Here is a 25,059-nt window from a genome sequence, read left to right as displayed (position 1 = left end):
TCTCCTCCCCCTCGAGCTTCCCTGACTTTAAGTTTTTATTCCTTTTAAAAAAAAAAAGTAGCATAGATTTACTATTTAGTGTCTTAATCTCTAACTTCAACGTCATTTCCATTATGATCCGATAGTTTCTGCGACCGCTGAAATGTTGTAAAATGTTTACTGATTGATCATATCCAGCCTCCACGGTAACCATAGTAACCCCACCCTTTCCTTGCTCCTTGAGGAAAATCGAATATCCTGCAGCATTTGGACTAAAACCAGTTTACTGTAGCTGAAGCAGGTTTCAGATCCGTCACTGAAGTAAACAACAACAACAACAACAACAACAACAGAAGCGCTATTAGAGATATCAGAATGAAACTTCTCGACGCATCACATCGAGAAAAACAGATTCAGATCCTATTAAAATATACACAATGTTATATTATTCATCTATAATTATTCAAATTGAAGGAAATTTAGGTAATTTCCCAAGAACCTATGCCAATTTATGATGAGATCATTTGATCCAATGCGTAGTTTATTAGATGGTCACATAAATCGTTGACCAAAACGTGGCTCATTTTAGCTGATTTCTCTATAAGTCATCTCTTTAAATAGAACAACTTTTAAATGTATTGTTTACGTTGTGCTCTTCTTTAAAAAAAAAAAAAAAGTTTTTATTCTAATAATAAACTTTATTTATACAAAATAAAAGTTACAAAACAAAAATGTAAAACCAAGTAAGCACATCTAAAATCAGATCTATCAAATTTACAAAACAGTGAAAAGATTAAAAACATGTTTAAAACTTACTATAAAATTTAACCATAAAAAAACAAAAACAAAGCACAAAAGAAAAACAACAACAGGAGATTCAACATATAGAGATGATTTAAAGGAGCATCAGGACCAGAAAAAAAAGAACTTTTATTTGTTTATTTTTGGTTAATTTATACATGACATCATTGATTAATTTTGTGCCAAAGTATTTAATGCAGATATACAAACACGACGATAGTTTATCAGAGTTTTCATCACATTTGCTGATCAGCTGTTCATAACTCACTGAAACCTCCTCTAATATAATCCTACTGACGTTAAACACACCGAAGTTTCTATCTACTCGTGCTTCGGCCAATCGGGAGGCGAGTGGAGGGTGTGCCATCGCTGTGGGTGGGGCGCTTGTTTTACAGTCTACAGTTTGTTGACGTCGCCTGCAACTGTTTGCTCAGTAAAGCGAATTCATATGCTTAAATCATAACACATTTTTTTTCAAAAAGATCATTTCCATAATAGTTTCGTCGACGCATACGTCCGTGCCTCGCATGCAAACTGCTGCTTTCCATAAGATAGAATAAATACAAAATAAATAAAAAAATTTAAAAAAAAAAACGTGTTAGCTCATTCTTCTTCAGGCCATTCATGCCGTCTTGAGTTTGTAAAGGGGCGAGTGAACGAACCAGCTGTAACCGTGGCAACCGCCTACATCAGCACCTTCGACGTTGCGTTGACAAGAAACACAAGTCGTTATTGTAGCGCAGCATTGTGTAGGATTTGGAGACATCTAGTGGTGACGTTGTAGATTTACAAGCAACTGAACTCTCGTGGCCGCAAAACTCACAAAAACCACAAACTACCCGCTTCACATCCAGCGTTTGGTTCTACTGTAGAAAACACGTCGAAGGACTCGTTCCAACACAACAATTCTTAGTTTGATTAAAAAAAAACAACAACAACAACAACATAATTACGATTATTCTATTCTATTCCCGCCAACAGATTCCTCCTAAATCCTACACGGTGGTCCTTTATGACAGTTTTCCATGTGGTTGCCCTCCGGTGGACAGAATCACTCACTGCAGCTTTAAAAAAACTCAGCGCCTGCACTGATAATTCACTAAATATGAAGCTTGAAGCGAGAACATACAGGGTACATATCTGTCACTGACATCCAGTGTGGAACGATGCTTTTCTTTTCTAAGTTTTACGGGTCAATTTCGGGGAAATAAGGTTGAAGATGGGCAAATAACAGAGTAGGCCTGAACAGAGGTTGTTTTAACATGAAGATTAAAGTCAGCTCTGCTTGAAAGATAAATCTAAAAAGCATTTTCATTTCAATCTACAACCGTCTTTTTTTTTTTTTTTAATTAACATTTAATTATGGTGCGATTATCCTGAGTCAGTTAATATAATAACAGCATTTTTTTTTTTTTAATTTAATCTTTTAATTTGAACCGGAGGTGAAGCCATCGTCCTGACCTGCGGCTGACGGTGACAGAGAACCGGGGAGGTGATGTGGTTTTGGTGGAGGTATTGATCAAGCTCTTTGTTCATGCGTCCAGTGGTTGTTATTTTTTCCCGCCTTGCTCCGTGGCAGCCCCGACGGGTCAGCCACACGGGAACGCTGCCTACATTCACGCTGTTCACCTCGGCAGCAACGGCAGGCGAGACTGACATCACGACGACGCCCGCGGGTGTGTTTCTCATCTTTCGGCGAGCGTCGCTCTCCGGTGTTTGCTGGTGATGCCAATCAGCCGGTCGGAGCCACCAGAGCACACAGAGTTCAGCCGATCAGACGCCGGTCTGGAGACGCTGCGGTCCCGACCAACGGGTGAGTCCCGGGTGATCGGCCACTCCTCGCGGGCCCCGGTGGCCCCGCCCCTCCCCCACGCCCCGCCCCCTCACTAGGAGGTGGCGGCCTGCTTGTTGCGAAAAGTTTCAAAGAACGCCAACATGCCCTTCCTGACGCTGCTGCTGCTGCTGCCGCCGTTGCCCTTCGTTATCCTCGCCGTCATCATGGAGCCGCTGCTGCCGCCGTGGAAGTGGGACGTCAGAGGAGGGAAAGCGGCGCTGTCCATGGAGTTGGCCCGTTTGACCTTTGACGGGGTCGCACGCCCAGATTTGCTCCGCGGAGGAGGAGTCTGAGCCACCAGACACTTCTGATACTGGACCTGATGGGGAGTAAAAAAAAAAAAAAACATTAGAGGAGTCTGTCATGAGATGCGCCACCAGCAGAGGGCGACATAGGTACACAGCTAATGTGAAAGAAGAGAAGAAGAGTTGCATTGATTCAGTTGGCATAAGGCAAACCCATTAATTTACCTATTAATGATAATATAATTTATGCATTTTAAAAGTTTATTGGACTTTATGAAGATGTTTCTCATTAATAAAGTCAAGTTAAAAGGCTTTTTGCGGGGCAGCACCCTTTTTAATTCAACCAAATAAAATATTGGCATTTAAGTTACACTTTAGAAAGTTTCAAGTTGTAAAAACAGACGAATTGCTGTCTTAAATTAATTATCTGCAGTTAGAGAACAACAGCAGCACTTATATATTTCTAATTTCATATGTTTGCAGCAAATAAGCTGTTAATAATTCTGATTTCTGCATTTGTGTGATGCAGACCTGTGTTTGGTTATTGATTTAATCTAACCACATACCTTGATAGGGTTTTAATTTGTTTTTAATTCCGAGATCGCTACGCCACATTATAAGTCTAAAGCTGTTTTGTGTTTGTTTTTCAGCTATAAATGAAGTGGGTACCTGAAATGTTGATGATTTTTTTCTTCCTTTGTCGTTTCTTACCATACACGCAGCCTGGACGGCCTCGGAGAGCATCCCCGCGTCCGGTTCGCACCAGAACACGTGACACTCGAACCGCTGCGTGCCGCCGTCCACGATCACGGCGAAGGTGTGGCAGTCGTGGCCGACGCCCAGAAAGGTGAGAAAACGTACCTGACACTCCCAGAACGGCTCGTCTCCGTCCTGTCGGGACCAGAGCGAGCGGCCCGTTAAAAACGCAGCTGCCGTGAGCTCCGACGAGAGTTTTACGTGTCAAGGGTGTATGTCGGTGATATACCTCTCCCCTCCAAAAAGACAGGATGTTGTCGGTGACGTGGATGACGATCGGCTCCCAGTCGTCATGGTCCGTGGAGTTCAAGATGCTTTCTATCGCTCTGTTCAACACCTCCATACCTGCAACGCAACACACCTTCGTCTCGAGCCCAGCAGCTAGAGTTACAACCCGTCAGGTTTCAGTCGACCCGGTGACGTCGCCGGTTTGCTGTCGGTAAGTATTTGTTTTGTTTTCCACTAGACTGTGTCATCTTGTTAATGAGGTTATCTGGTATTAACTTGGTTAACATGAATTACATCATTTACTAACAACTTACTTGTAGTTTTCTGGAGAAAAAAAAAAAATCACCATTAAAGGTAGCTAAATAAAAACGAAAATTAAAGATTTTTCCTTGATATGACGGCTGCATTTAAATCCAAGGAAATATTCGGTCATTTTTTTTTTTTTTTTAACACAGAGCTGAACACTGCGGTCAGGTGTAGCAGGTGTTTTCTCGTCCTACCCATTGCTCTGGACACCGGCAGGTTGCCGATGTACTGGACCTCGAACTTCTGAACGCGCTGACGCACCGCCTCCAAGAACTCCACTGGAGCAACAAAAAGAAGTGATCAGCAAAGAGCCAATCAGAGAGCGACGGCCGACCTGCGAGAACAGAACAGGTGAGTCACCTTGTCTCGGCAGGTCTTCAGGTGAGATGCTCTCCATGGTCAGAGACCGAGACGGCCTCATCAGCGTCTTGTCAGACATCATCTACGGTCACAGACACATCAACAAAAACCCATTAGGTGCATTTTACTGCTTTCGTTTCACGAAGCCGGTTCCCACTGAAGACATTTAAATCACCTCGCACATAAAAAGTTCAACTTTTTACTGCTAGTTTAAACAAACACGTCGCTCAAACAGGATGAAAAACAGCGCTGTTGAGGTTAAAATTTATGATTTTAAAAGTTAATTTGGAACATAAAAAAATAAAAATAAAAAACTGATTTGGGAATAACAGAATTTGAGGAACAGAATCCAAAATATTCAATGTTTCAATGTGATTAAACACCAAATGAACACATGAACTTGCATTACATTCCCATCTGAGAGACAACCTCCGGTCAGTCACTGACCTTGGAGCACATCTCATGCAACGCGGTGGCGATGGCTTTGGCTGGAGCATTGCAGCGAAACACATGACACTTCAACATACAGCTGTCCTTATCGCCCGCCACGAAGGCAAAGTCCCTGAATGCATCACACACACACACACACACACACACACACACACACACACACACACACACACACACACACACACACACACAATGGGTTGATCAGGTAGCGTACATGACGATCAGCTGGTGAAATAATGATATAAATAAATGACCCTGGCGTTTAGAGGAGGCTGTGAAGACGAGTGTCTCTGAGGTGGTTTACCTGTCCCTGCCAGGTGTTGGGAGGGCGTGGCAAAGAAACAGAGAGAGTGACAGCGTTAGTGTGACGGGTAAGAAACTGAAAGGTGACTTTGATGTGAACGCTTTCAGCATGCAGGGCCGTCAAACCAGGAGTGGGTGCTTTCGGAGTTTACACAAATTCATCGTCGGGCAGTTTCAATTATTTCAAATTTAGATGTTGGGTTTTAATCACTGAACAGGTGTAGAAACAGAAATGCAAAAAGACGACACATGCGAGTACTCTTATCCAAACACCCTGTTTGTTCTTAAATACGATGATACCCGTGAGCTCTAGTTTCGGGTGCCATCGAGATGAAGCCAGTCAGAGGTTTGGATGAGAGCAGAACTGAATCCAAAACTTTTTGACACAGAATAAAATGACTTTTTCCAGAAAATAAAAACAAAATACACTGATGGGCTTCTTGATAGTGAAATGCAACAAGCTTAAACCAGATCCTGCCGGTGTGAACAGTTTCAGAACCAGATTCTGGTGGTCTGATCCAGATTCTGACAGGTTGGACTCGTAATGTAGTCAGCTGCTCTCCGATTGGCTCACCTCCCATTATTGCACCCCACCCCCCAGACACGGATGTTGATGATTGGCTGACGGTGGAGGGGGGTTTGGTCTAAAGGATCCAAGAGGCTCAGGGTGTCTTTCTTCAGAACCATCATCATCTCCCGACCCTGCAGACAGACAGAAAACAACTATAACGTAGTCTTGAGATTCAAAAACGGTATGAAACCAGATTCTTGTGGTCCAAACCAGATGTGGACAGTCTGAACAGGTTTAAACCAGATTCTGGTGGTATGAACCAGATGTGGACAGTCTGAACAGGTTTAAACCAGATTCTGGTGGTGTGAACCAGATGTGGACAGTCTGAACAGGTTTAAACCAGATTCTGGTGGTCCGAACCAGATATGGACAGTCTGAACAGGTTTAAACCAGATTCTGGTGGTCCGAACCAGATATGGACAGTCTGAACAGGTTTAAACCAGATTCTGGTGGTCCGAACCAGATATGGACAGTCTGAACAGGTTTAAACCAGATTCTGGTGGTCCGAACCAGATGTGGACAGTCTGAACAGGTTTCAAACTGGAATATGTTTTATACAGTAAATCAGGCAACTCAGTTTGAACACACACGCAGTTACTGCTCCTGCCTCTGGAGGGCAGTGATATGTGTCTCACCTCCCCCCAGGCCTCCAGCCTGTCTCTCTGCTCGGGGCTGTTGGAGTGAGACAGCTGCTGGATGACGTTACTGACAGCCAGACTGCTGCGACCAGGAGACAGGTCCTCCTCCTCCACCTGCAGCCAGCCCAAAGACCGCACTGCAAAACACTGGTGGAGAGAGAGACAGACGGGTGGAGCGAGAGACAGACGGGTGGATGTAGACCGACATGTTGGTAGATGGTGGGATTAAATGGTCAGTGGGTTGTTGGGTGACAAACAGAGAAACCAGGACACCGAGAGACAGACAGACGAGAGAGACAGACGAGAGAGAGACAGATTAAATCAGATTAATTTTCTATAAAACTGTGGTCGAGAGCGGTAGACACAAACAAGGAGAGAGAGAGAGCGAGATTAGTGCAGATTAGACCACCAGAATAAATCCTGATCCAAAGGAGGACGTGTGCTTTCACTTCATCGAGTAACACCGACATCATTTTATGATTGTATTGAACTTTATTTAAACAACTATAGCGAGTGCACAGGAAGTATAAACTTTCTTTTGTTTATAAACACAAAGACGCACGGGGGACGAACATGAGGAAATAAAAACCGGTTCACACCTTCAATCGAAATGTTCAGGCAGCAGGGGGCGCTGCAGTCAACTCTCAAAACAACAACAAAACTCGTGGTATTTGATTCACTTCAGTATTCCTCTCTTCTTTCTCAGATACGTTATCATGAAGCAGCAACGGCACAGATTTCCTACATTCAATTTCCAGTCTGTTAATTTCTGTTGTTGTTGTCTTACCTTCGAGTCCGGGTCGTGGTTGGTGAGATAATCTTCATGCCACGAAGACCTGAGTAAAACAAAACAAAAAACTGTGATGAGAAAGTCCTGATAATTACAGAATTACAGGGACCTACGGAGACGTGTGTGTTTGTGTATCGCTTTCCCTTGTGAGGACCGATTTCAGTTTCAAACCATCATACTGAGGACATTTGTTAATTGTGGGGAGATGTTTACATTATGGGGACATTTCTGCATTATGGGGACATTGGAGTGTTATGCACCACTTCACCTGATGCTCTCTCATCACTATAACTATCACTCCGACTTCGCTCTCTCTTTGTGACCAGAAGGAAGGTCAATCGCTATCCTTTCATCAGGGTTGTAATCATGGACACCTGCTTTGACGTGAGACGGAGAATGCATGATTTGCACGACTTAAGTAGAGAACATTATTGGGCCGCACAGCCCTGAGGACGTTTCTGTGGTCTTCAGGTTTTGGTGTTTAGGTTTTGGTGTTCAGGTTTTGGTGTTTAGGTTTTGGTGTTCAGGTTTTGGTGTTCAGTTGTGATGTTCAAGGTAAAAGGTGAAGGAACATGTTGTGTCAATGAGGGGACTCATAAGTGTAGAAAGACAAACGTATGTGTTACCTTTGTTCTGGTGGTCCGCTCGTGTCTTTATCAGAGCTCTGCTCTCCGGCCTCCTCCTGCTGAGACACCACAGAAGAAGAAGAAGAAGAAGAAGAAGAAGAAGAAGAGCCACAGCTAACTGGACCACACTGAGGAACCGGGTCGGTCACATCTAATTCAGACCCAACTGAGGGAAACTAATTCTGCTCTCACCTGTGTCTCCAGTGGCTGTGTCGGCCCAGTAAGGCGGGGGTGTTGCCACTGGGTGGCGCCAGTGGGAACGTGCCAGTAGTAGGTTCCTGTGGAGTCTTTGATGGTTCTCCAACCGGAGGGAAGGTCCGGGTCCAGCAGCAGGTTCTGGTCGGTCCAGATGTTGTCTGCAGACACAGAAACCCCGTTAGTCTCAACAACAACAAAAAAAAGTCCACTCAAACATCTATCAGACAGAGACAGGTAGGTGAAGTGATCACAGAGGTAAGCAGCTTCTGTCCAATCAGCTGACAACCTGAGGAGCTTCTGTCCAATCAGCTGACAGTCACAAGAGCCAAAGACTAACTGAGAGTCTACTGATCATCAGATTAAATATTGATCAGTGAAATAATGCCAGCAGTCACATGATGTAAGAAAATCAACCCTCTCCTCTCCTCTCCTCTCCTCTCCTCTCCTCTCCTCTCCTCTCCTCTCCTCTCCTCTCCTCTCTTACTCTGCAGTTTTATTTCTGCAGCAGAAGGTGGCTTTAATCTTCAGTCGGTCGTTGCAGACACATAAAAAACGGTCTTCATTCAATCATAAATACATCAATAACGACAAATACCATTAAATTCATACATTAATGAATTCAGAGATTGATTAAAATATCAGCAGACCAGCAGCACGTGGTTTTAAACGACCTTCACGTTACCTCTGTGGCAGAACCTACATTAATGGATGTAGGTATCACTGCTTTACTGTGATACTGAAGAACGTCTTTCTCTGGTTTCTCAGTGGACTTCTGGAGGTTTATTCTTGATGAACATCAGAGAGGATTATTTCCTCACTGTGAATCTAAACATACACGTTTCACGTCTGTGAGTTCACATCTAACTGAGTAATGACTTCTACCTGCGAGACGCTGCTCGGGGCAGCGAGGCTACACTCGGTGTAACATGTGTCTCTGGGGAGTTTTTGTAAACTGTCACCATGCCGTCCACCTTCTCCGCCGCTCTGTTAGGACAGCGGTTGTTAACATTCATGTTGCGTTACTGAAGTGATGTCAGAACAAAAAGTACAAGAGAAGAAGCCGCCGGAGCGACCTGAGGTCAAACGAGTGAATAGGAAGAGAGGAAACCGAAGAGGCTCTGAATAATTAATACACTTTCAGAGACACAAAACGCTGAATCGGCTGATAAGATAAAATATGAGCTGGACGAGAGGGTCGATACGAACTGACCAGCCGAATAAACTACGGTCAGCATTTCAAATCATCTACCTATTTTATTTACAGGGTTTGTGAACATTTCCTACAAATGTGTGACTGTTTTTCAGAAAGTACATGTTTGATTAAATGTGCTCAGTTACAGTTTGACCTTTCAGAGCAGGAATCACTGGGGATGTTTTCCTTTGTGATTGACAGCCGCTGTTAGCTGCCAGCTCAAAAGTTCACCGGCGTGCGATCGCGCCTTAAACCTCGATACTGCCGCCGCACAGACTCTGTGAGGTTGCGTGAGGTTATATAATCTATCACAGAGGTTGCAAACGCCAATTATATGTCAGAAAATAGAAGAATACAACTGAAACACACTTTTTTTTCTTTTTTTTTTTTTTGTCAATAAAAAGCCAAAACGTGTTAAATGCACTGTCCAATAGGAAACTAAGACAAGCACATCTTCACATTGAAGAAGTTTCTACCAGAGAATTTTTACATTTGAAATAAAAATGGACTTCAATTATTGATGAAATTAGTTAGAAATTCAGTTCTCCATCAATCATGTCAGCTGTATTGTGCTAGTTGGTTTCTGGGGGGAATTATGACATCATGGTGGTCATTACAGGCCCAGCAATAAATGATGACATCATGAAGGCCACTCGAAACGGGGAAACCAGGTCAAAAGGGACTTGACAGACTGCACGTTGTTTGTTTTGACCTAAAAGTCCTCTAACACAGTTTTAGGGTTTAATTACGCTTTAAAGGACCACAGTCAAAGCGAAACTGTTTTTCCCTCTTTTGAGAGCAGATATATTCAGATGTTTGACACGTCAGATCCTAATTCATGATATTTTGGTACCCGATTCCTTCTTCATCTTACCGTCCTGCCACTGAAGGTTTAAACACAAAGATGCAAAAAAAAAAAAGAAAAAAGGGGATTTTATTTTCAACTGACTGTCGGTTTCTACTTTCCCGAGACTCTGAAGACTCAGAGGAGCTTCAGATAAACTCTTAATGCTCGATCACAAGGTCACGTGACTGATGGAGAAATGAACATTGTCTATACTCCCCCCCTCAGTCCCAGTTTCTAGTGACAACTGTGCAGATTAAACATCAAAACTCTAAATATATTATATCATTTTGCAACCACAGCTTCATTTTTATTTACATAAATTACACGAGTTTAATAAAAGCTTTGACTCCAGCTACTCTTTAAAATGGTCTGGGGTGAAACTACCAGCTCATATCAACATAAGGCTAAATCTAACAGGTCATTATATCAAGCTGTGCAATGTTGTCACACTTTGTATTTCATTTCTTATGTTAATCTGACCCTCCTTCATGTCTGTGTCAACAGCAGTTCAGCAAAGAGACAAAAAAACATGTAAACAACTACTTTACTGAGTAGAAGGTCCTCATAAAACAAGTAGTATCACCTGGACTCCTGTCTTCATGAGAGTGTGTGTGTGTGTGTGTGTGTGTGTGTGTGTGTGTGTGTGTGTCTTACCATCATAGTTGACTATGATAATAGCCAACATGTAATCCTTGCCCATCATGGCTCCGCCCTCCAACGCGTGTGTTCCAATCAGCTGATCACACACACACACACACACACACACACACACACACACACTCTCAGGCCCAGAGGACGGACGTTAAAGCCTCCTCCTTCCTGTCTGTCTCTGTGTCTCCGTCCGTCCCTCAGACAACACCATCAGTCTTCTTCTTCTTCTCCTTTATTTTATTGCTGTCCCGGCGTCTCTCCCTCTCTCCTCTTCTTCGTCCCTCCTCTTCTTCGTCCCTCCTCTCTCTCTCTCTCTCTCTCTCTCTCTCTCTCTCTCTCTCTCTCTCCTCTCTGTCTGATGAAGGATGCTGTTCGTCCTCCTCCTCCTCTCCTCCCTCTCTGTCTCCTCCTCCTCCTGCTGATGTCATCACTCTCCTCCCTCTCTGTCTCCTCCTCCTCCTGCTGATGTCATCACTCCCCTCCATGTCTGACTCTCTGCCTCGCTCCCACTTCACTGTAAAAAATGACATTGAAAGAAAACAACTGCATGTGCACTAAAAAAAAAAAGAAAAGAAAATGCGTGTATGATCATTGTTCCTCTATTTACTCTATTTCTGGTTCTGTTTTTAGTCTTCGTTCTGTTTCTGTTTTAGTTTGTGAAATGTCATGTGGGATTAAGTTCAATTTTACGAACATATATTGTTGTAGAAAAGCAAAATTCAGTTCAGAAGGAGACCAGGAACACTTGTGTAATGTAAATTGTGTTTGAGTTTCGGTAGATTATTTGTCATAGTGATAAAAAAAAATATATATATATATTTTTATATATAAAAACAACAACTATTGAAGAACAAAACGATAAACACGGGTCAGAAACGTGCAGAGACAGAGATACCTGCAGAAAGGTAAAGAGAAGACATGAAGGTAAATGAGATGTGATGGTGCCATACAAATGCATTGAAAGTGAGGAGAGGAGCCAAGTGTATGATGGGAAGTCCCTGAGCAGCAGAACGAAGGGATGATTCAAGGTCACCTGAACCGGCCTTTACCAAAAAGGAGAGTGTTACGTCTGATGTCAGAAGCAGAGAAAGTGTCCCAGACTGGTGGCCGGTGAGCAGCCTGACAGCTGCAGGCGTTTCCTCCCGTCCTCATCTTAAAGAGTTACAGACCACAAGAGACAAATGACTCGTTTTTTTTCAGCGTCGCTCTGACACAGGATGTTTCTAAATTTGGCATTATTGCGCAGGTGAGAGAAGGCAGTCCTAGAGACTGAGAGTTTAAAGGACACTTCCTCGTCAAAAATAAACTCCGAGGTGCCTCGCTGGAGATTCGAAGTTAAAGCCATCCGGAGTAAATTATACAGTTAGGCAGACCGAGTTACATCTCTGACTCTCTGGTTAACTATGAACCTTCAGGAGCACTGAGATCATCTGCTGCTGGTTTATTGGAGGTTCAGCAGCTTCTGTCAGTTCTGCTCCAAATCATATCAGGATATCAGGGAAGCTGCTCAGTTAATAGTTAAAAAGAAAGATAAAAACATTTCTCTTTACTTTAGTCTTTAACTAGTTACTCTTGAAGCTCTCTTGCACTTTGCACTTTGCACAGCGCCTTTAAAATGCATATTGCTTTATTTTACATTTGAACTCTATTTGTGTTTCTTATGCATCTCATTTATTTTCTATATTTTTAAATGTTCCTTTATATCTGTTTTTATGTGACACACTGCATGCAATTATCATGCTGTAAAACACTTTGAGCTGCATTTCATTTGCTATACAAATGAAGTTTATTATTATTATTATTGTTATTATCATTATTATTATTATTATTAATCCCTGCTCTACACAGTAAGAGCCCTGACATGGACGAGTACTATTTGTTAGGGTACTACGGGAAGTATGTCATCTGGAACACAGCAAAGGTCTTATGGTCGTTTTTGTTTTTATTTTCTTACCTGACCGTCTGTCGACGTCACACTACACCATGTCCCGTCACAGTAAGTGTGCCAAAGTGGCCACGTGTCCCGGAAATGTTTTAAGATTAAGCTCGAGAACATCGGAGGAAGTACAACTGTCTCTTCTGTCAAAGTAAGGTACCAAATTGATTGCAATTTTAGAGGATGGCATGCAAGAGACAAAGACACAAAATAACTGCATCCAAAATTCAGTATGTCATTAATACAAACTCATTATATAAAATTATATATAAAAATATTGAACAATGGTTAAACGTCTTCATTCATAATTTATAGTGGTGTGGCTGATATAACCTACAGTAGCAGTCGGATTTCTAAACTGCTGCTCATATTTCCCCGCAAGACGATTAAAAAAACCAAGTTAATAAATAGATACCCATTATTGAACTAATAAACTACCAAATTTACAACTTTTAATTTTTTTTTCATTTTTAAAATGTTTTAGTCATCCATATTTTTATTGTGTCAGTTGACTAAATATTACAAGAAATGTTATTAAGAATACAAAATAAATACATAAAAAGATTTGAAGTACTTTAAAATGGTCAATTTAAAAAAAAAAAGAAGCATATTTTATTTTGAAATTCTGACCGGACGTCATGTTGGTAAATGCTGAGGGTCCTATTCACGTGCAGCTCATTAAAACTGAATAGGCACCCGCCTTGTAAACAGTAGGACTTGTTATACCGGTCTAAATTAAATGTCAAGTTAAACCAAACTTCGTTGGAAAATCGTCCATGTTTCCTCCGGTTCTTCTCATCCGTTTTCTCCGTTCAGCTCCGTAAACTGGACGAAATATACTTTCGGTAATATTAACATGGAGCCCAAAATGGAGGACGTGTACATCAAACCCGGTGAGTTCCCCCTTTTTTCACCGAGCAGCTCCCGACGGGGTGGAAACAAAAGTTCATGAAACAAAATGTTTAATAATGTTGATGAAGTGTTGAATGGGTTTCTGGCCTGCAGCTGACGTGATCCCCGGAATGAGACTCGTGTGGAGCGACGATGTCCCGTCAAGATTTTGCCAAGTTTATGTTCCGTCGATTATAAGCAAAAATTCAAAACTTTAAAAAAAATGATGAATTACATTTATGGTCTAATTGGATGTTGTTTTTTAATTCGGGCTATAAATTATCCACGTTTTGTTTTTTTTTTAGTTTTGAAAGAGGGGTTGTTTAGATTTACTTGGGACGATTAACAGCAGTTAGTTGTTTGATTGATGGTGGTGTTAATAACTTTAAATGTCATGATAGAGATTTTTGTTTGGTTTTGTTTTAGTGATATAAATACACGATTTATTTGCAAGAACTGTTCCAATTCCTGAATTTGTCAAGTCATATCGAGGCGTGATAAAGCGGCCAAAAATTCAATGGAGTTTGGTTGGAGACAGTCGACAATTAAATTCATTCAAACATCCGTGAAAGTGAATAATTGTTACCCAGATATTAATATTCATATTAGAGAATAAGTCTCCCCGGATTGTTGAACTGTCCCTTAATTAAACCGTCTGCGTTGCCAAAGGTAACCAGGAGCGGGGCTGGAACGACCCCCCTCAGTTCTCATACGGCCATCAGATGGCCCGCGGACCACAGAAGAACCCCCTGAACAAGAGAGTGGCTCCACCGTGTGCATTGGGTATGAAAAAAAAAAAAATCAGTAGATCAGCACGTCTTTAGGTGTATTATTAATAATAAAAATAATAATAACAATGATCATAATTTCATGAAATTAAATCAACCTTTATGGCCTCCAACATCTTGTCCCTGATTGGTCCACCAGGTACAGGAGCCGGACCTACAGCCCCTCCCTCATCCAACCCTCTGGCCCCGCCTCCATGTGGTGCAGCCCCGCCCCCTCTCCACCCAGGTAAGGTACAGATGGTTTTTAAATGGAAAACAGTGGCGAGCATTTTATACCGATGAGCCTGTCTGACAGCAGAGGTGCGAAAAAAAAATTCTCCCCACAGCTCGACCTCCACCTGGCGGAGTGGCCACGCCCCCTCCCCACCAGGGACCAATGAGAAGTCAGAAAGAGGCCGCCAGCAGCCAATCAGAGAGTGAGCCTGATGTGGAGGGCGTGACGTCTGTGCTGAACCGAGCACTCGCTGCCTGCAGACACACTGTTAAAGTAAGTATTAAAAATACGCAGCAGCAGGGGGCGCCGTCACAGCACAAATCACTTTTATCACAGATATAAGTTTAACCTTAACGTACCTGTCTGCAGGATCAGGTGTGTAATGATGTGGCAAAGCGGCTCCGCCTCCTGGAGGACAGCTGGAGGTCAGGTAGACTCAGCCTCCCTGTCAAGAGACGCATGGACGCCTTGTCTCTCGGTAACTTGTCTCACTTCACATCTGTCTGTCTCACTCCACACCTGTCTGTCTCATTGTACACCTGTGTCCCTGAACCAGTGTCTGAACGCTCATCTGTCTTGTTTCTCCAGAGTTACAGTCGGGTCACTGGGACTCCGCTGATGAGATTCATCGCTCTCTGATGGTCGATCATGTGACTGAGGTAAGCCAATGGATGGTCGGCGTCAAAAGACTCATCGCTGAGACCCGAAATCTTAATCCAGAACTCCTAGAAACACTTAAGAACCCGACAGGATCGGTCGAAGACTCTGCAGAACCCGTCAAAGACTCTGCAGAACCAGTTGAAGATTCTGCACAACCAGTCGAAGATTCTGTAGAACCAGTCGAACACTCTGCAGAACCCGTCAAAGACTCTGCAGAACCAGTTGAAGATTCTGTAGAACCCGTCAAAGACTCTGCAGAACCAGTCGAAGACTCTGTAGAACCCGTGCAGGATCCCTGACTTTCCAGCAGGTTTTCTTTTTTTTCTTCCTCTCTTGAGAAACTTTGACTCTTATAATCAAAATCAGGATCTGGTGGTGATAATTCTCATATTCATGTACTTCAAAACGGATCCTCGTTCAGATCCTTTGGAGCGCTTTGGACACTCTGGACTTAATAAAATGAAACTTAAAGAAACTTTAGATATTCAAGACTCTCAACTCCACTCACTCAAGACTCTCTGAACTTCTCTCCTTTGCACGCTAGAATTTGAAGTATGAAGTCTGAATATTAGAATATAAACTTAAGACACTCTGCACACCCCAGCTCTCGACATTTACAATCATGAAAGTCTGGACTCTAGACCCTGAACTTTAGAAACTCTGGACTCTCGACCCTGAACTCTCGAAACTCTGGACTACGGCTTCAGTACTCAGTAATTGGAATACTTAACCCTGGACTCTGGATTTTGGCCGATATACTTTAAACTGTTGACTCTGGACTCACGAGTCTGAACGCCAGACCCTGAACTCTGGATCGTGGACTCTGTCAACCAACCTTAAAGGCCATTCAGCCGTTATAATACGACTTTCCATCGAGCGATACCTTCGTAATTACGCAGAACACTGTCGCAACTGTCTGAGAGCTTATAGCTCCGATGACGTTGGGTGTTTCTCTGTAACAGTAATCACCGAGTAGCAGTTAAAGATCGGATGCTGAACTGGTTTTGAGCTCACCTGGAAGAACGTTTGTTCCTCTCTAATGTGGGAATAAATCTGTTTTCTCGACTTTATGTGTTGAAGCGTCGTTTCTCCGGGTTTGTTTGTTCTTTATGTTTCAGGTGTTGGGAATTCATGGGAGTTCATGAATTATGTAAACAGTCTGGAGGAAGTATGGGCCGAACGGCACACATCATAGCACATGAATAAAGTCAGTGGTTCCTGGTGAGCTTTCATAATGCTATGCTGTTTGTAAAATGTTATTGGTTTCTGCAGTGTTCAGATGTGTCCAGCAGGAGGCAGCAGAGGGCAGTACTCACCTCACACTGATACATCAGAGAAACTGGGGAGAATTAAGGTCAGCCTTAAACCATGGTGTTGTGGACATTTGGGCCGGTCTCTGCACCCGTTTCAAAGTTCAGACTCGGTTTGGTTCCAGGTCTGAACCAGGTTCGGGCCTTTGGGCTGGGAGTCCATTTTTGAAGTCGTTTTGTGTCTCCTCCTGACTCCCCGAGGCCCCCTTCTCATCAACCCTCCCGTGATTGACGGTGTCTCAATAATCATACGTCGCCTCTCTGAAACTCTTCACTCCGGCGATCTTGTGTCGATGATGATGGCGTTTCGATCAACCCACAAAACAGGTAAAAAGTGTTTCTGTCCTGTTGTCGTGCACTTCAGAACCGACCAATCAGAAACCTCCACGCTCCCAGTCCTCCCACCGCTGCTCTCACCTGCTAACAGCTCCTTTCTTATTGTTTGATATCCGCTGCAAAGACGAGTGTTCGAGCTCGGTCTACACTCTTGCTGACCAATCAGCTTCCGCCTCCTCTTCTCCACCTCCTCCACCTCCTCCTCCTCATCCCTGGAGAAGGGAGGAGGCTCGAAAAAGAGGAAACCAAGCAGAAAAGATGAGTGACAGAAAGACAGAGAGAGAAACAGGAAGCTCGTCCCTGCGGAGACAAACAAACTAAAAATAGACGGAGGGAAAGTCAACGTCCCTCCGTCTGCTGGACGCTCAGACGAAAACCTGGAAACTGAAACTTCAGATCGTTCTCATCTCGTCAGGGTGGTGATCAGCGATCAATCATCTGCTCTGTCAGATGTCCACAAATGGTGAAATATTCCCGGTGACTCCTTCAGATGTTCTGTTTAAAACACAGATCAGTTATCAGTAGAGCTGCTCATGATCGCTGTCAATCAACTAATCAATTAGACAACAGCTCTTAAACCAACTGAAAGGATTTTTACACTGTACGAGCAGTTACTGAACACCTGATCTTATCTGATGCCTCATGGGTCCCTCAGACCTCCAGGGGGTCCTCAAACCTCCATTATTAGTAATACTATAAGCCTTGTTAGGCGTAGTATCACAGTAGTAATGTTTGCAATATCGTTAATAGTATGAGCAACTATAGTATTTGCAGTATGATTAGTGGCGTATACAGTATTAGCAGCAGTCTTGTTTGCAGCATTAGTAGTGTTAGCAGTAGTAGTATTTGCAGTATAATACTTGGCTTGCAGTATTAGCAGCATCACCGGTAACATGAGCAGTACTCGTGTTTGCTGGATCAGTATTTAAAGTACTTATATCCACAGTAGTATTTGGAGTGTCTGGAGTAGTATTGGGCGTATCAAAAGTAGTATTTGCACCATCATCAATGGTGTGAGCAGTAGTAATATTTGCAGTACGATTTGCAGTATTGGCAGTGTCAGCAGTCGTAATTTCAAGTAGTTATATTCACGGTAGTATTTGGAGTGTTAGTAGCAGTATTTGCAGAAATATTGAAGTAGTAGTAATATTTACAGTAGCAGTATTAGTTGTAGTATTAGAAGTAGTAATATTACCAGTCTCAGTAGTAGTATCTGAGGTAGTTGTATTCACAGCAGTATTTGGAGTGTTAGTTGTGGTGTTTGCAGTTTCAGTAGTTGTAATTGCAGCAGTAATATTTGCGGTATCAATAGTAATATTTGCAGTATCAGTCGTAGTATTAGCTGTACGACTATTTGCAGTATCAGTAGTTGTACTGCAGTTTTTGATACTCTTTCAGAGCCGGCAGTGTTTCTTTACTTTCAGCTCAGACGGGGATTCAGTTACCATGACGACGCTGGTAACTGTGTGTGTGTGTGTGTGTGTGTGTGTGTGTGTGTGTGTGTCTGAGTCCTGGCCTCTGATTGGCTGACAGGGGAGTGGGCGGGCAGGGTGAGCGCCTCAAAGCGTCACTCTCTCACTCTCCCTCTCGCTGAGCCACAGATCAGGACGGAGAGACGGAGAGACGGAGCTCTTCCTCACTGCTCTCTCCATCATCCCTCCATCTTCCTCCTCCTTCTCTTCCTCCTCCTCCTCCTCCTCCTCCTCCTCTCCTCCGTCCAGAGACAAACTCTCTCTCCGTCTCAGCTGCTGCTTCTTCTTCTTCCTCTTTCTGAGTTCTCTCCTCCATCCCTCCGACAGACAGAAAAACAGACGGCTCTAACTCTTGGCCTTCATCATCATCATCATCATCATCACCATCCTCAGAGGAAGACCACAGGGAGCCCCCTGACCCTCGCCCCGCCGGGTCACCATGGCAACGGTCATCTGCACTCGTTTCACTGAAGAGTATCAGCTGTACGAGGAGCTGGGCAAGTGAGTATCATCATCATCATCTTCATCTTCATTTTTATCTACATCTTCATCTTCATCACTATAAAGTACCGTACTGTTTATTTAGTTAGTTTAGTTTTTATAGATGAGTCCAATATTCAGTACTATAATTATTGATTATTTACAGTTATACTTGTGACATGTATTAGTTTTTAATTATGAGGTTTGTATGAATTAATATAACAATTCGCAAATTAATATTTTCTTTATCGTTTTTGCTGTATGCTAAATACCTAATCATTTTTGAAAATAATTTTCTATTATTTGTCCAATTATTTATGATATTTATCATTAATATAATTTTATACTGATATCATACAGGTGGATTGACAAGGTTTACAGTTTTATCATCATAATCAATTATGTCACTCCAACATATCACAATGTATAATACAGTCATATTTTCTACATTACATTATTATTATATTAGCTATAAAGCAATACATTAACAGGTTTTACGCTTTTATAGTTATTTTAAATTTCTAATATTCGATGAGCGTTTTGGTAAAACTTTATGGATTTATTGATTTCAGTATAAATTGCAGTTCATATTTTATAGTGTTGCAGCTACATATGTGCTGTCATTGTTAATCATAGTAAAACAATGACTGAATGGTAATTAGTAGGAGGCCCGGAAAATGTTTATTAATATCTGTGACTTTGATCAAGTTTAATGATTTATAGATTATTGATTGTCTCGCTGATCAAACAGACGGCTGAATAAATGCATCGATGGATGGAGGGATGAGTGTAACACCTTTCTGACCCCGTCCCACTCACCGCCCACACACACACGCACACACACACACACACACACACACGCACACACACACACACACACACACACACGCACACACACACACACACACACACACACACATAATGCCAAGTCTCTTACATAATGTGATGGTGGGTGGCAGAATGCAGCTTTCATAAGAAACACAGAAAGCTTTTCTGCAGAAACTACAGTTTCACTTCCACCCATGAAAAGAATCATTGTTTATATTTCACCGTCGATATCACAGTTATTGATCCTCTCATTGATAAAAAAAAAAAAAATGAGGCAGACTGAAAAAACACATCTGTCGAACCCTGAGCAGCAGATATCCTAACTCACTCCCATTCCTGGAAGTATGTTTGTTTGTTTTTTTAAAGTGAGAGTAGGAGTAGCATAAAAGCAGTCGCAGTAGTATTTAATGTGTATTAGCAGTAAAACCTAGTAGTGTTTAAGTTACTGAAGGAGGAAGAGCAGCTGCAACTGTACCGATATCTGCAGAAACACGTTGAAAACATGGTCCAGCTGATCGGTTCCTCCTGCTGTGTTTTCCAGGGGAGCGTTTTCCATCGTGCGGCGCTGCGTGAAGGTCCTGTCGGGTCAGGAGTACGCCGCCAAGATCATCAACACCAAGAAGCTTTCTGCCAGAGGTGAGGACCTGAAGGAGGACCGCGACGCCGAAGCACGAGTCTTGACACCTCGCTCGCGTTATCGGCCGCGTTGGACGCGTTTCATTTAAAAGGCTGAAACCCGCTCGGCTGATATCTGCACCGCAAACACAAGAATGCACACAACGACCGCCGCAGTTTAATAACGCGCCAGGCCCCCCCGGCGTCCTTTATTAAAGCTGCCGCTGCGCTCCCTGAATGACGTCGGCCTCGTTTTAAAAGCTCGACGCTTCACAGTTCAAACAGTAGTTTCTTCCTTCTCCTCATCTGCAGAAGCACCGACTCGCTCAATCACTTGAAGACCGGAAAAGTCCAACCGACAAAATCTTTTCAAGCTTTTTAGTCTTTTATAGTAATCAATCTGATTACAGCTACATTAAAATCTATTATTGCACGTTTGTCTGCTGATTCTACGGATTAAACGGGAGTTAAAGTGTGAAAGGACTCATTAGAAACCGCGTGTTTGTTTAGTTTGTGCTCATTTCGTTTCTCCGGTCGCGTTTTTCCATCCAGTTCGTCTCTAAAAGTTTTGATGCGGAAACGTTTTCAAACCAGGAGTCGATAAGATGATAACGTACGAAAAATCCCCGCAGCGCGATGACGAAGCTTCGTCGTACGTTCTTTATTTTTTTACCGTTTAAACTTCGACGGGAGCTCTTTGAATGACGTCAACTCTTCATCCGCAGCGGTTTAATGAGAATCAGCGCCACCTGCTGTTGATCTGGGCAACGGGTATTCATATAAGAGCACGGGAAGGGCGTTAAATACGTTGTCTTTTGCTTAATTTCATCGAAATTTGTACTTCATTGGGTGGAAACGAGTCCCCCCCCCCCCGTCTCCCTCCCCCCCCCACGTCTTCCTCCCCCCCCTCCCTCCCCCTCCCTCCCACACATTCGAACACGAAGATAAAACTGAGAGAAACAGTGAAGCTGTGGATCTCTCACTCCGTTTCTGTTGATTTTTTTTTTTTTTTTTTTTTTTTTTTTCCATATCACTATTCTGGTTTTGAGATTTCCTTCGGTTGCTTAGCAACACCCTGTAAAGTTGACAAAGAAGTATGTGTGTGTGTGTGTGTGTGTCTTCATCTCTCCATCTCATTCACTTTAGTTGGACCGCAGGACGAACTGCTGCTGTAACGTCTCTGCAGCCTCGTCCACAAAGTTACATAACGAACGTGATGAAAAAGCAGCTGAACTCACGTTTATTGCAACTATTTCACAAATCTGTCGTCACACACCGGATCCGATATATCTAATGTAACATGTCAAACGATCGTGAGAAAACCTCCATCAGTTTCCCGTAATCCTTTAAAAAAAAAAAATATATATATATATATGTATAACACAAAACAGTCTGAACATCTTCACACCGAAGTACCAGGAAAAGCAAATATTTGGCATCTTTGCTCGAAGAAAGACTCGTTATATCAAAAATTTAAATGTGATAATTGATTTCCATTTAACCAACTGCTTCACATTTAGATATTATTACATATAATAACCTGAAAGTGTGTCGGTTTCAGAGGACTTACAGATCAATAAATGACTTTATTAATTTAGGTTAATGCAGTTCAGAGTGTTTTATGCAGGTGAATTTCATAAGACTTCGAACGGTAAAACAAAATTAAAGAATATTTTAAAAGACTTCTTAAAAAGATTCTAACAAATATAAATACAATAAAACTTGATAAAATAGATAACATATAAGTCAAACTCTACATTTCAAAGAATAAAAGATAAAAACATAAAGAAATTAGATCAAATAAAACCAGAGAAACCGTTTTGAAAAAGAACAAAAAGGAAATTCGGTAAAATTTGATGAAATAGATTAAAACATTATTAACAAAAATACATCTAAAATAAATACTAAATAAAACAATAAAAATTAGTCGAATGAAAATACTAGATAATGTAGGTTAAAAATAATCTTGAAAATAAAGAATAATAATATTTACAGACTTATACAAGATAAAATTCATTTTAACAAAGAGAGCAAATAAAATAACATCAAAATAAATGAATTAATAGATCAAATCAGATCAGGAGAGAACAGCCAACTGCTTCACGCCCTCATGAAGTCCAGAAGCCAAACCGCCTCCTCCACATTTTCAACCACAACAAGCCACCAATTACACAAGTGATCAGCTGCATGATTTCATTTCCTGCTGCAGCCTCCATCTGAACTTTCAATTGAAGACCCTGCAGTTTATCAAACTCATCATTCATCTCTGAGATCGAACCGTCTGATCAGCGTCGACACCCGACGAGCTGATTTCACACCTGAGACCAGATTCTGCGACGTCAGCTGATCTGGAGTTCGTTAACTCAGTCGCTTTTTAATTTATGCAAAAAAAACACAGACTGTATATAAACTCTTCTTCTGGTAACGGCATTTACAACCAGAGTGTGTGCAGAAGCCAACACTGCAGTTCCTCAAATGGCCACTTGAGGCTGGCTCTAAAAGTGAGTCAATCCCTTCTGGACCCCCGATGATGTTAACATGTCTTTACAGCAGAAATAAACATGTTGGAAACGGTTCGAGTCTCTTTAGAAAACGTCCCCGTTCGCAAGGACTGTACGTTTAAATTGTTTTAAGGGGATATCTCAGTTTAGTACGCGTGCACTGCCGTCAGCGCTGCATGTACACGCAGGATTTATTAACAGCTGCTGAACGTGGAAACGGCGTCGGACTGACCTCAGATCAGATCCGTTGCAGCACTCAGAAAGCAAGTAAACGTCTCCAATTTGGTCTTTTTTGGGGGTTCAAGTTAAAAATTTTGGTTTTATCTGTCGGTATGATTTAAAAACCAATATATATATATAAATATATATATACAACAAAACTGACTGGAGCTGGAGGAAATACAGGAAGATGAAATACTATATATCATATATATATATATATATATATATATATATATAGATATATAGCTCCAGTCAGTTTTGTTGTTTTTTTATCATCAGACTTTATGAGTCAAACACCACCTGATCTGAACACAATGAGATGTTCTTTGAAGCAGCAGTCTGCCTCCGTCTCTCTCTCTGTGTGTGTGTGTGTGTGTGTGTGTGTGTGTGTGTGTGTGTGTGTGTTTGAAGTCATTTATTTGTTTGAAAAAGAAAAATCGAGAGCTTGCCGATGCCTCTGACAGGAAGCAGAACATCTCCCTTTGATTCGGGGATTCCTGGATGTGACTCTGATTTCGGAGCGTTTGATGTGTGGAAGCCGTTTTTCATCGGCCCGTCTCTGTTTGGTGCTTCAGAGCCGCTGCTCAGTTGGAAACCTTCCTCAGCAGATTCTCCGTTGGCTGCCGGACACTCGTCAACCTCGCCGGCTCTCTTCGGTTCGCTGAGCTGAAAGTGAGCGACGGCTGGTCCGAGATCAGTCGCTGCTGGAGGGATGACCAGAGAGGCTGAAGTAAAGGGAGCTCATTATTCCTGATAAATGAAGAGCAACAGAAGCGCAATCACACAGGACCGTGTTTAATACCCTTAATTATTCATGTTTAAGGTCAAAGGATGCTTGAATCTAACGAAACGCGGCACATACATCCGGCGTGTTGAGACGATACATCTGATGTGTGTTTTGCTAATGGGCGTGGCCAAATGGCACCTAGTTTCACCTACATGCACCAAATTCATTGGACGTGTATCACACCGAGATGTACAAAAAAGTATTTTGGCACCATGACCTCAACTTAAGTTGAAGTCCGCCATTTTGAATTTAGTCACCATTTTTGCCGATTCGCAGGTGTGGTATTTTAATGAACTCCTCCTACAGACTTTGACGTACCGACCTGATATTTTCTCTGTCCTATCTTAACACCTGGGAGATGAAAATTTACTAAAAGAATTAGTTTTCGTCGAACGGTGTGCCTGTGGCGTGGCGGCCATTTTGAGCGTATCGCCATGAAACTACAAGTTGCTGTAATTTAGTCCTACATTGTTCGATCTTCCTCAAACTTTACATCTTTGATAAAAGTCCAGCCCTGAAGACACCTCTATGGTAATATTCAGTCATAGTCACAGCGCCCTCTGCTGGCAACAGGACATGACATATTTCATACGATTCAGTGCAGTGGACTTAAGCCTATTTTTTTTTTAGCTTTCATTTGTTCACATTTTGGAAAACTTACGAGCAGAATTATCTATCTATAATCTATAACAGACGTACAGACAGCTGCCACTGGAAGTGGAATCACAATGAATCAAAATATACACGTTTAATACCTGTGATATGAGATTTGACTGAGTTATGACTCTGGCAGTAAAAAATAACTTCTTGTTGTTAGATCACCTGCAGACACCCGACAGGAACACACGCCAGCTTTTCACAGCTGGAAACCTAATTATAACAACTATCTTTGATCAGTTTTCCCTGCAACATTAAAGAGAAAAGGTCAACCAAAATCATGCAACACTGCCGCCAACTCCTGTAACATCCGTCTGTCACGATTTCCAAAATTAAAAAAAATCCAGACCCTGTAATTCTCCAAATATGTTCACAAAATAATTAGTTAGAAAATCATGTTTTTGGTTTATGAAAAAAATGTATTTACCGCTAAGTGATCAGCTGTAGCTCAGATGGTGGATCTCCTGTCCACATGGCTGGTGAACACCTCGCTTGGTGTGTGAATGTTCATGTAAACGGGTGATCGAGAGGTGAAAATGGTAAAACCCTTTGTGGAAGATAAAAAGACGTCGTTCATTCCCCATTAA

General features: G+C 42.2%; 3 protein-coding genes and 1 long non-coding RNA gene across 8 annotated transcripts in view; 2 read left to right on the top strand and 2 right to left on the bottom strand.

Annotated features, from left to right (window-relative positions):
* Nucleotides 1-889: 889 nt before the first annotated feature.
* On the bottom strand, nucleotides 890-12,253 carry apbb3 (amyloid beta (A4) precursor protein-binding, family B, member 3). 4 transcript variants are annotated; one of them, XM_069174833.1, is made up of 13 exons: nucleotides 10,779-12,253; nucleotides 8,080-8,243; nucleotides 7,888-7,946; nucleotides 7,259-7,307; nucleotides 6,469-6,618; nucleotides 5,837-5,964; nucleotides 5,264-5,269; nucleotides 4,957-5,071; nucleotides 4,510-4,591; nucleotides 4,344-4,427; nucleotides 3,845-3,960; nucleotides 3,529-3,750; nucleotides 890-2,933 (listed from the first exon to the last, which is right to left on the bottom strand). In XM_069174833.1, exons 1-13 carry the CDS (start codon nucleotides 10,825-10,827, stop codon nucleotides 2,667-2,669), a joined length of 1,491 nt encoding a protein of 496 aa, XP_069030934.1. In that variant the 5' UTR covers nucleotides 10,828-12,253; the 3' UTR covers nucleotides 890-2,666. The 4 variants fall into 4 exon arrangements, with proteins under 4 accessions (XP_069030934.1, XP_069030935.1, XP_069030936.1 ...); XM_069174834.1 differs by having other exon boundaries at nucleotides 7,888-7,943; nucleotides 10,779-11,647; XM_069174835.1 differs by having other exon boundaries at nucleotides 3,571-3,750; nucleotides 10,779-11,637.
* A 1,115-nt stretch (nucleotides 12,254-13,368) lies between these two features.
* On the top strand, nucleotides 13,369-16,329 carry sra1 (steroid receptor RNA activator 1). Its single transcript, XM_069174837.1, has 6 exons — nucleotides 13,369-13,604; nucleotides 14,272-14,385; nucleotides 14,530-14,616; nucleotides 14,717-14,877; nucleotides 14,974-15,082; nucleotides 15,193-16,329. Exons 1-6 carry the CDS (start codon nucleotides 13,568-13,570, stop codon nucleotides 15,561-15,563), a joined length of 879 nt encoding a protein of 292 aa, XP_069030938.1. The 5' UTR covers nucleotides 13,369-13,567; the 3' UTR covers nucleotides 15,564-16,329.
* LOC138213607 (uncharacterized) lies at nucleotides 14,619-17,128 on the bottom strand. Its single transcript, XR_011179541.1, has 3 exons — nucleotides 16,581-17,128; nucleotides 14,964-15,049; nucleotides 14,619-14,869 (listed from the first exon to the last, which is right to left on the bottom strand). It is a non-coding gene; the product is annotated as an uncharacterized lncRNA (long non-coding RNA).
* A 1,368-nt stretch (nucleotides 17,129-18,496) lies between these two features.
* LOC138213657 (calcium/calmodulin-dependent protein kinase type II subunit alpha) overlaps nucleotides 18,497-25,059 on the top strand; it is a 23,887-nt gene continuing 17,324 nt past the window's right edge. The window contains exons 1-2 of one of the 2 annotated variants that reach the window (XM_069174902.1): nucleotides 18,497-18,883; nucleotides 20,232-20,326. In XM_069174902.1, coding sequence (XP_069031003.1) covers nucleotides 18,822-18,883; nucleotides 20,232-20,326 — 157 coding nt within the window. In that variant the 5' untranslated portion in view covers nucleotides 18,497-18,821. The remainder of the gene's footprint in view (nucleotides 18,884-20,231; nucleotides 20,327-25,059) is intronic. The other variant, XM_069174901.1, reaches the window with a different exon arrangement.

This window comes from Embiotoca jacksoni, unplaced genomic scaffold (genome assembly GCF_022577435.1).
Source record: "Embiotoca jacksoni isolate LCO1_2020_lvr unplaced genomic scaffold, fEmbJac1.0.p SCAF_62, whole genome shotgun sequence".
NCBI classification, from domain to species: domain Eukaryota; kingdom Metazoa; phylum Chordata; class Actinopteri; family Embiotocidae; genus Embiotoca; species Embiotoca jacksoni.
Note: the sequence above shows the minus strand (reverse complement) of the source record. Positions and strands in the feature narration are given on the sequence as shown.

Bases quoted from the DNA above. Each gene is read 5' to 3' on its own strand.
- sra1 (XM_069174837.1), top strand. From the start codon at position 13,568: ATGGAGCCCAAAATGGAGGACGTGTACATCAAACCCG. The intron at 14,386-14,529 runs GTATGAAAAAAA...TTGGTCCACCAG, and splicing joins GGCTCCACCGTGTGCATTGG to GTACAGGAGCCGGACCTACA. The intron at 15,083-15,192 runs GTAACTTGTCTC...TTGTTTCTCCAG, and splicing joins CATGGACGCCTTGTCTCTCG to AGTTACAGTCGGGTCACTGG.
- apbb3 (XM_069174833.1), bottom strand. From the start codon at position 10,827: ATGATGGGCAAGGATTACATGTTGGCTATTATCATAGTCAACTATGAT. The intron at 4,592-4,956 runs GTCAGTGACTGA...CTGTGACCGTAG, and splicing joins TGCATGAGATGTGCTCCAAG to ATGATGTCTGACAAGACGCT. The intron at 3,751-3,844 runs GTATATCACCGA...TGGTCCCGACAG, and splicing joins TGTCTTTTTGGAGGGGAGAG to GACGGAGACGAGCCGTTCTG.